At 41.6% G+C, this 10,707-nt stretch overlaps 1 protein-coding gene across 1 annotated transcript; it reads right to left on the bottom strand.

Moving 5' to 3' along the window:
- Positions 1–3,600: 3,600 nt before the first annotated feature.
- On the bottom strand, positions 3,601–10,253 carry LOC143276647 (perlucin-like). Its single transcript, XM_076581267.1, has 5 exons — positions 10,025–10,253; positions 8,234–8,322; positions 7,336–7,426; positions 4,927–5,161; positions 3,601–3,797 (listed from the first exon to the last, which is right to left on the bottom strand). The coding sequence occupies exons 1-5, from the start codon at positions 10,077–10,079 to the stop codon at positions 3,764–3,766; spliced, it is 504 nt and encodes a 167-aa protein (XP_076437382.1). The 5' UTR covers positions 10,080–10,253; the 3' UTR covers positions 3,601–3,763.
- Positions 10,254–10,707: the final 454 nt, after the last annotated feature.

The raw sequence follows: 10,707 nt of genomic DNA on the forward strand, positions 1-10,707 counted from the left end.
CTGCCTCTTCTGCTGTTCTGATGGTCACTGCTGTTCTGATGGTCACTGCTGCCTCTTCTGCTGTTCTGATGGTCACTGCTGCCCCCTCTGCTGTTCTGATGGTCACTGCTGCCCCCTCTGCTGTTCTGATGGTCACTGCTGCCCCCTCTGCTGTTCTGATGGTCACTGCTGCCCCCTCTGCTGTTCTGATGGTCACTGCTGCCCCCTCTGCTGTTCTGATGGTCACTGCTGCCCCCTCTGCTGTTCTGATGGTCACGGCTGTTCTGATGGTCACTGCTGCCCCCTCTGCTGTTCTGATGGTGACCTGCCCCCTCTGCTGTTCTGATGGTCACTGCTGCCCCCTCTGCTGTTCTGATGGTCACTGCTGCCCCCTCTGCTGTTCTGATGGTCACTGTCGGACACGACTGACTGCCATACAAGACAACAACACCAACTGTGTAGAAAGCGTGAAACACACACACACACACACACAGCATTAACCCCATCACTGCTGAACACGAATGAATGAAATGAAATCAGTATGGGCCACCTAGAAGTGCAAGAACTACGCTACTTCGCGTGAGTAATTTTGAAAGCGGTGTGATTTATTTTGCTGGATTAAAAAAAAAAAAAAAAAAAGCGTTCCAAAGAGCAATGCATCAAAATAGAAAGTTCCAGTTCCTCAAGGAAGCGTAATTGTGTTCGGACAAATCCATATAACCTAGGCCACATCTGCAAGACAGATGCCTGACCAGCACCATGACCCAACGTGCTTAGTCAGGCCAGATACGGTAGTACAAAAACGTATGAAATAAACTTGAAGTTTATGGCTTTCTGTGACATGGTATGCAAAGATATTGGACTACACATGTCTAAAAAGGTCATTTTGTGCAATTTGTCGTGACGGTTTCCATGGAAACGAATCCAAAATGGCCGGAGAAAAAAAATTAAAAGCTTAGAACTTCGGTACTTTTATAGATATGTTATTTCTGTTTGTTTTATTTGATTTATTTGTATTTGTTCTTTATTATAGTGCAGTGGTATTTTGGAATTTAAATAAATACTTTTTTTTTATTGAAATGAGTATAAATTCCTTGACATATTTTTTTTCAAATGAGTGTATATTCATTCTTTTACTAGTACTATACAAACCACTGCACTATAATAAAGATGAATACATAAAGAAAGAAAGTACTAAGTTTGAACATGCTATCTTTTAAAGTTTTTGAACATTAGCATTTTGAAAAATGGTATTACGAGGACAAAACACAAAACTGAGCAAACAGGAAAAGAAAGAGATGTGCTTGTACTCACAAGAAATCACACATGTTGATGCTGTTTAAAGCTTTATTTAAGTGAATATAGTACCCAGGTGAAACGGACTATAAAGATTAGATGTTGAAGAAGCAAATTATGCGAAAAAACGAAAATCACAAAAAAACATGATTTTGGTCAAAATTTCACTACCGTGTCAGGCCTTAAGTTAACTGCCAACATATATTTGTGTTTCTGTCAGAGTAGATTTATTCTACTTTGTTTCCTTTTTTTCTTCTTCTTCTTCTTCTTCTGGTTTTTTTTTTTTTTTTTTTTTTTTTTTTTTTTTTCCTGTCGTTGCCGTGGGTTGTTTTTCAGTGCGCCAAGTGTCTGCTGCACAAAATTCTGTATAAAGTATAAAAAAAAAAATCAACTTCAATAGGAAAACAACTAAGAACTGCAGACAGGAAAAAATACCCCCCAAAATGGGGGGCGCTCTCAGTGTAGCGACGCGCTCTCCCTGAGGGAAAGCAGCACACACACACACACACACACACACACACAGAGAAAATGTTTTGGATGACGTAAAACAACCCACGGCAACAACAACAACAAAAAGCTGCTGTCCTTGGCAACGTTCTGTAGAAACATTCACTCTGACCAAACTTATGAACAAATGAACGGACTTCTTTTTTTTTTTATTGCGGGGGGGGAAAAAAAGGAATAAGCACAATAGGCTTGTTTTCATCCTGCCCTCATGAGAGACAGACAGACAGAGACAGACAGACAGACAGAGACTCACAGAGACAGAGAGAGACAGAGAGATACAGAGAGACACAGACACAGAGAGAGACACAGAGAGAGAGAGGTTCAGAATGCAAATGCGCACTCTGTCACACACACACACACACACACACACACACACACACACACACACACACACACACACACACACACACACACCACGTAGATAACCCACACAAAGAAACATCTTGTATACAACGTTTATTCGTATTACAAAAGCTTAACTTGCTGTACCACACGGAAAACTGCAACAATAAGCATAATACCTGGTGGCGCGTGCGTGTGTGTGTGTGTGTGTGTGTGCGCGCGCGCGCGCGTGCACGTGGTTATATCTGTGTGTGTTTGTGTGTGTGTGCGCGCGTGCGTGCGCATGCAAGTGTGTGTGCATGTTTGCAAGTATGTGCGCGTGTGTGCATGTATATGTGTGTGCGTGTGCGTACAGGTATGTGTGTCCGTGTTTACAAGTATATGTACGAGTGCGCATTTATGTGTGTGTGCGTGTGCATGCATGTGTGAAAGCACTTGAAAGTTTTCCACAACACAATCAACCTCACAAGCACAAAGAGAACCAAACACCTCCTTATACACTCCTCTTCCTCCTCCTCCTCCTCCTCCTCCTCCTACTCCCCCACCTCCCCACTATCCTACACCCACCCCCACCCCCTCACCATTTTCAACAACTGGATGATCAGATAATATAATCAGACCTTGCTTTTAAAGAATCAGTTAGATTGGAAAGCGGGGGGAGCAAGGGGATGGTGGAGGATTAAAACTTTTTTCTTTTTTTTTTTTAAAGAAGAAGAAGTAGACACAACTTCTCAAAAAGGTGTATAAAAGAAAAAAAAAGTTCACGAGAATGTTTCCAAAGAAAAAAAAATGAAAGAAGAAGGAGGAGGAGGAGAAAGACAAGAAGAAGGAGGAGGAGGAGGAGAAAGACAAGAAGAAGAAGGAGGAGGAGGAGGAGGAGAAAGACAAGAAGAAGAAGGAGGAGGAGGAGAAAGACAAGAAGAAGGAGGAGGAGGAGAAAGACAAGAAGAAGGAGGAGGAGGAGGAAGACAAGAAGAAGAAGGAGGAGGAGGAGAAGAAAGACAAGAAGAAGGAGGAGGAGGAGGAAGACAAGAAGAAGGAGGAGGAGGAGGAAGACAAGAAGAAGAAGGAGGAGGAAGAGGAAGACAAGAAGGAGGAGGAGGAAGAGAAAGACAAGAAGAAGAAGAGGAAGGAGGAGGAGGAGAAGAAAGACAAGAAGGAGGAGGAGGAGGAAGACAAAAACAAGAAGAAGAAGAGGAAGGAGGAGGAGAAGAAGAAGGAGGAGGAGAAGAGGAGAAAGACAAGAAGAAGAAGAAGGAATAGGAGAAAGAGAAGAGGGAGAAGACGAAGAAGAAGAGCAGAAAATCAAATCGTCATCGTGTTTAGAAAAATTAAATAAACATATATATATATATATAAAAAATTAATAATAAATGAATAAACAGATAAAATGATGATATTCCTCTGTGCAAATTATCAACGTGATACGTAATGGTGATTATGATGGTGGTATTATCAACACAACAAAAACACACATTCTTTTTTCTTTTTTTTCTTTTTTTTTTTTTTTAAATCTAAGTCTGTAAATCATTCTCATCATCGTCGTCGTCGTCGTCGTTTGTCGTCGATGACGTCTTCATCAAGGTCAACCAGTGTGACATTTTCTCTGGGAGCGTTGATGAGAAGGATGGCCATGGTTCTAGCCAATAATGTCTCCCCCACCAATTCCGAACCTGGAGACAGAAAAAAAAGAAGAAAAGAGAGTGAGAGGGGGGAGAGAGAGAGAGAGAAGAAAATAACATAAATAAAAGCGAGACAGGGACTCAGACTTGTGTATTTTATTCATTTTAGGCCTTCGCCCCATTTGAAGACAGGCAACTTTTTTTTCTTTTTTTTTCTTCTTTTTTTTTTTCTTTTTTTTAAAGACTGCAACTGGACAAAACGCAACAATCTGAAATTATCACATCACGAAAGACTGCAGCTGGACAAAACGCAACAAATTAGAAATTATCACACGTCACAAAAATTACGACACAAGAGTCTCAGTTCACTTCAGTTCAGTTTAGCCCAGTTACTGAAGGAGGCGTCACTGTGTTCGGACAAATCCATATCCGCTACACCACATCTGCTTAGCAGATGCCTGACCAGATATATATAGCGTAACCCAACACGCTTAGACAGACTTTAAGGAAGAAAACGGGTTAATCGATAAATAAATGAATAAACAGATAAACAAAAATGAAAAAAACAACCGAATAAGCAAATAATGAATAGAATAAAAACAGAAGTTAGAATGCTAGATGAATACAGAAAAGAAAAGAATAATGAATAATGATATCGGTATATGTGAATGATAATATTGATAATGTAAACAAACAAACAAATAAATGAATAAATACAAATGAACTCTCTCTCTCTCTCTCTCTCTCTCTCTCTCTCTCTCTCTCCCTCTCCCATGTATCGCAGATACCATGAGAGTCTCACGTACGTAACTGAAATACACATAAGTGGAACAAACTTTTTTGAAAATGACTTTTACAACAATTAACAACAACAACAACAACAACGAAAACCACTCCACGGGGGATAGCAAGCAACTCACGGTTTCTCACAGATGTAATCGACGACAACAACGACAACAACAACAACAACGAAAACCTCTCCACAGGGGATAGCAAGCAACTCACGGTTTCTCACAGATGTAATCAACAACAACGACAACAACAACAACAACAACAACAACAACGAAAACCTCTCCACGGGGGATAGCAAGCAACTCACGGTTTCTCACAGATGTAATCGACAACAACGACAACAACAACAACAACAAAACCCCTCCACGGGGGATAGCAAGCAACTCACGGTTTCTCACAGATGAAATACTCGGGTGAGTCACAACTTCCGTCTTCCCATTTGTAGTGCAGATTCTCTGACATGCGCAGACAGGCCTGGTGTTGGTGGGTGTTGGACGGCTGTCCGGGTGCCCAGAAGGTAGCTGTGGGATCTATCAGGGACTGGGATTTGGTCCAGATCCACGTCCCCTCTTCCAGGAAATCCCCTCCCCCGATCCAGAAGTCATGATCGTTGACGAAGCCGCCTGTGGAGAGGGTAGGGGGTGGTGTGTGTGTGTGGGAGAAGGTTTCAATGTTTTCTTTAGTCAAAGGTTTACAGATACAAATGTAACTCAAACATTGGAAATGGTACAAAATAAGGCTATGTTGTTGCTCTAAGTGGTTTCTTTTTCTTTCTTTCTTTTTTTCTTTTCTTTTTTTCTTTTTCGTTTTTTAGTCAAAGGTTTACAGAAACAAATGTAACTCGAACATTGGGACTGTACAATGAATTATCACGTTTATGTTATTGCTCTGAGTGGTTTTAATATTTACTTCAGTCAGAGGTTCCCAGATACTAATATAACTGGTACGCTGGGATGGTACAATATTAGGCAGATACAAATGTAACACGTACATTGGGATGGTGCAATATTAGGGTATATTTCTCTGGGTGGTTTCGACATTTTTCCTCAAGTCAAAGGTTTACAGATACAAAATTTAATGTGACTTGAACGTAGGGATGGTATAATATCAGGTTTATGTTGTTGCTCTTAGTGGTTTCAATGTGTTCTTTAGTCAAAGATTTACAGATACAAATATAACTCGTACATTGGGATGGTACAATATTAGGCTGTGTTGTTGCTCTGAGTTGTTTCAATATTTTCTTCATTCAAAAGTTTACAGATGAAAATGCAATTCGTACATTGAGTGGTACAATATTAGGCTATGTTGCTTTGAGTGTTGATAACTGCACATCAAAATTATACGACTTCACGATAAATATTCATTCATGCAATGTGGGGGATGGGGGATTTTTTGTTGTTGTTGTTTGTTTGTTTGTTTGTTTTCGGGGGTGGGGGTGGGGTGGGGAGGGTCAGTGAAGGGTAGGTGGGCGGGATTAATGTTTGGTAAGGGAAGGAAGAGGGAGATGAAAGAGAACGAACAATTATTCGTACATGCATACAACATACATAATTGCCCGCTCTTTTTGCGTGTGACATGATATTACACTTACTGTGTGTGTAGTAGTAGTAGTAGTAGTAGTAGTAGTCTTCAGTTTAACGTCTTCCACTTTAAGTGATATTAGACGTGGAAAAAAAAAGGGGGGGGGGGGGGGTGCGGGAGGGTGGAGGGCGGGGCGTGGTGGAGGGAACGGTATTGGGCAGAGGGTGAAAAATGTGTGTGTGTGTGCGTGTGTGTGTGTGTGAGAGAGAGAGGTTCTGTTTTTTGTTGTCGTTTTTTGTGCTGTTCTTGTTTGTTTCTTTTTTGTGTTTTCTTTCTCTGTGTGTGCGTGTGCGTGCGTGGGTTTGTTTTTTTTTGTCAAAGCATCATTAGAATCATTCCAATAGTGATTCTATTTATCATACCCAGCATTGTCACAGTAGTTTTTTTTTTCATCTGAGGTACTGTAGTACAGTACAATGACACACAGGTTTGGTCTTTTTGACTCACTTGTGTAAACAAAGTGAGTCTATGTTTTAACCCGGTGTTCGGTTGTCTCTGTGTGTGTGTGTGTGTGTCTGTCTGTCTGTCTGTGTGTGTGTGTGTGTCTGTGTGTGAGTGTGTGTGTGTGTCTGTGTCTGTGTGTGTGTGTGTGTGTGTCTGTGTGTGTGTGTGTGTCTGTGTGTCCGTGGTAAACTTTAACATTGACATTTTCTCTGCAAATACTTTGTCAGTTGACACTAAATTAGGCATAAAAATAGGAAAAATTCAGTTCTTTCCAGTCATCTTGTTTAAAACAATATTGCACCTCTGGGATGGGCACAAAAAAATAAATAATGAAACCTAATTATATGCAAACTGCATTTACTGTTATATCTATATTTTTTGTATTCTCTAAACTTGGCACTTTGATCTGATATTCTGACCCAACAACAAGAGCAGTCATTATTATCATTTTTTTTTTGTTCAAACAGGAACTTCTTTTGCTAAGCATGGAAGTTTTATTTATTTTGCAAACGTTTTGGTGCAGCTAGTAAAAAAGGGAAATTACTCTGTAATTAATGCTAGGGGACTTAATTTGCTTTAAACTGATCTTTTTCATCTTAAACATTATATTTTGAAATTATACTCAATACATATGTTTTACTCTCAGTGTACAGGGCTTACAAATACAGAACACATTTTAACGATTAGATTTTTTTTTTCAAGTGTATCACAAGTGAGTCTTGAAGGCCTTGCCTCTCTTGTCTTGTATTATTGTCATGGATGATGTTGTTACCTGCCATTCTCTGCAGGAAACCCTCCAGGTAGTGTTGTTCATCAGCAGAGTCCACCACGGCCAGATCAGACCCCAGGATCTTGCAGTAGAGCTGCACGTGATATTCGTTCATTGTTGTGGTGTCCACTTTTTTCAGTGTCAGCGTTTGTTCTCTGTGTGTGTGTGTGTGTGTGTGTGTGTGTGTTGTGTGTGTTGTGGTGGGTGGATAGGGGGAGGGGGGGTGTAGTGTGTGTCGAGTGTCTGTCTGTCTGTCTGTCTCTCTCTCTTTCTCTCTCTTTATCATACATCTCTTTCTCCCTCTCTTCCTCTCTCCCTCTCTCTCTTTCTCCGTCTATCTGTCTATTTGTATCTCTCTCTCTCTCTCTCTCTATCTATCTATCTATCTATCTCTCTCTCTCTCTCTCTCTCTCTCTCTTTCTCCCTCTATCTGTATCTCTCTCTCTCTACCTATCTCCGTCATTTTGTCTTTTTGTCCCTGCCCCTCTGTCTACATTTCTCCTTCTCTTTTCTATTTATCTATCTAATTTCGTCCATCTTTCTAACGGTCGCACGCGCGCGCCCAAACACACATACACTACATATCCCTCCACCCACCCACCCCTCCACACTGTACACACATACTACACGCACCCACTACATACCCACCCACATTACACACACACACACACACACACACACACACACACACACACTACACACACACACACACTACACACACACCCAACAACACACACACACACCATTCCAACCTCCCCCTCCGCCTCCGCCCTCCCATCCTCCCTATCCTCCCCTCACACACACACACACACACACACACACACTCCATCCCAAACACCTCCGCCACTATCCCACTCCCTACTCCCCACACCCACCCACACACCCACACACCCACACACACCGTGGCCTGTGCCCACGTGGCTTCGGTGTCGGGGACGGCATAGCAGCTGGCACCGTGATGCATGAACCCGTTGGGACACTGGGCGCGCGCTGGAACACATACACGCACGCACGCGCGCACGCATACACACACACACACACACACACACACACACACACAGACGTTGTCATCATCACCATCGTCATCGTCATCATCATCATCGTCATAATCATAATAATGATAATCATCATCGTCGTCGTCGCCGTTGACGTCATTATCATCATCGTAATCGTCGTCATCGTCTTTATCATCATCATCATCATCATCACCATCATCGTCATCACATTCGCTGTCATTATCATCGTCGTTATCATCATCAACACCATTGTCGTCTTCTTCATCAACTGTCTTCATCATCGTCGTCATCGTCGTCATCATCATTACTATCATCATCATCATCGTCGTCGTCGTCGTCGTCATTATCACCATCGTTAGCACCATAGTCATGTCATTGTGTCGTCGTCATCGTTGTCGTCTTCATCACCATCGTCATGGTCATTATCGTCATCATCATCGCCATCGTCGTCATTGTCATCATTTTCGTCGTCAGCGTCCTCTTCGTCACCTTCATCGTCTTTATCATCATCACCATCGTCATCATCGTAGTCATCATCATCGTCGTCGTCATCATTATTGTCGTCATCATCATCGTCGTCGTCGTCATCATCATCATCACCATTACCATCGTCATCATTGTCATCATCATCATCATCATCACCATCGTCGTCGTCGTCATTGTCATAATCATTATTACGGTCGTCATCATCATCGTCGTTGTCGTCGTCATCATCGTCATCATCATCGTCGTCGTCGTCGTTATCATCATCATTGTCATCATCATTCTCGTCGTCGTCGTCGTCGTCGTCGTCATCATGACCATCACCATCGTCATCGTCATCATCATCATCGCCATCGCCATCGTCACCATCGTCATCATCATCATCATCATCGCCATCGTCGTCATCGTTATCGGAGCGGTGGCCCAGTGGTGACTGACGCCCCCTGACAAGGCAGCCAGTGTGCACGGGGTTCGATTCCCGCAATGCCCGGAGCGGAGTGGTGACTGGTTTTTTTGTGTTTTTTTTTCCTCTGCCCTTCTTCCCTCAAAGCTGCTGCCACCGTCGTGATTGTTGTAAGTCAGTGTTACAAGATGAAATAAGATCAAATCAAATCAGATAAAATAAAATAAAAATGAAATAATAAAATGAAATCAAATCAGATAAAATAAACTAAAAATGAAATAATAAAATGAAATAAAATCAGGTAAAATAAAATGAAATAAAACAAAACAAAACAAAACAAAACGAAACGAAACAAAATGAATAATGATTAATGAATAAACAAACGAATGAATGAATGAATTAGTAAGTAATTGAAACAAAACAAAACAAAACGAAACAAAATGAATAATGATAAATGAATAAACAAACGAATGAATGAATAAATGAATGAATGAATGAATGAATTAGTAAGTAACTAAACAAATGAAAAAACAAAAACAAAAATAATAATAAATGAACAAACAAATAAGTAAGTGAATAAATGAATGAATAAATAAACAAATAACTATCAGATAACAAGCTATTGGATTTAAACAAGTGTATGCAGATGAGTAAACAAATAAACAACTAAATAGATAAAATAAACAAATAACAAGATATCGGAAAAACTAAACAAGTATATGCAAATAAACAAATCACACGAAAAAAATCAACGAGTAAATCAATAAACCAGTCAATCAATCAGGCTCACCGAGGGCAGCCCAGCTCATCAGAACCGCAACCAACAGACCAAGCATGTTGATCATAGCGTTGACCCTTGAAAGAGAGAGAGAGAGAAAAAAAAAAGGGGGAACCAGCCTGATGGCGATAATGAGAACGAACAATAACCGATGGCGCACGCAATGAAAACCCTAATTGTCTCCTCCAGCTGATTTGTCTCCCTTGTGTGGTGGCTTCTCTGAAAGATATTTCTTTTCTGCGTGAGTGTGTGTGTGTGTGTGTGTCTCCTGCCCCAAGAAGAGAGCTAGGCCACGCCTTTTTTTTTTCCCCCCGAGCCCGCAAAAGGAGCCCGTAAGGAGTTAAGGGCCGAAACACTTGACTGAGGGGGTTGTCGGGGGGGGGGGGGATGTTGGGCGGGGGAACGGGAGGGAGGGGTGGGGGTGGGGGGGGCTTCCTCTCTGAAGAAGACCTCAGTTGTACTGTCCAGCTGTCCCCAGAGAGTTTCTTATCACAGTGGATAATATGAATTTTTTTCCCTGCGTCCATGGACGTAACAGGCTATATTGTGGGTACTTTTTTTTCTTTTTTCTTTTTAAATGATAACCCGTTAATCCTGAGGCCAGGGCTTTGTTTTGCATAAAGTGGGCGGAGCTAATCACAGTAAACTGACTCCCATTATTACCTATCACATCCCTCGGCCCAGCCTCCCCCCCC

This window comes from Babylonia areolata, chromosome 32 (genome assembly GCF_041734735.1).
Source record: "Babylonia areolata isolate BAREFJ2019XMU chromosome 32, ASM4173473v1, whole genome shotgun sequence".
NCBI classification, from domain to species: domain Eukaryota; kingdom Metazoa; phylum Mollusca; class Gastropoda; order Neogastropoda; family Buccinidae; genus Babylonia; species Babylonia areolata.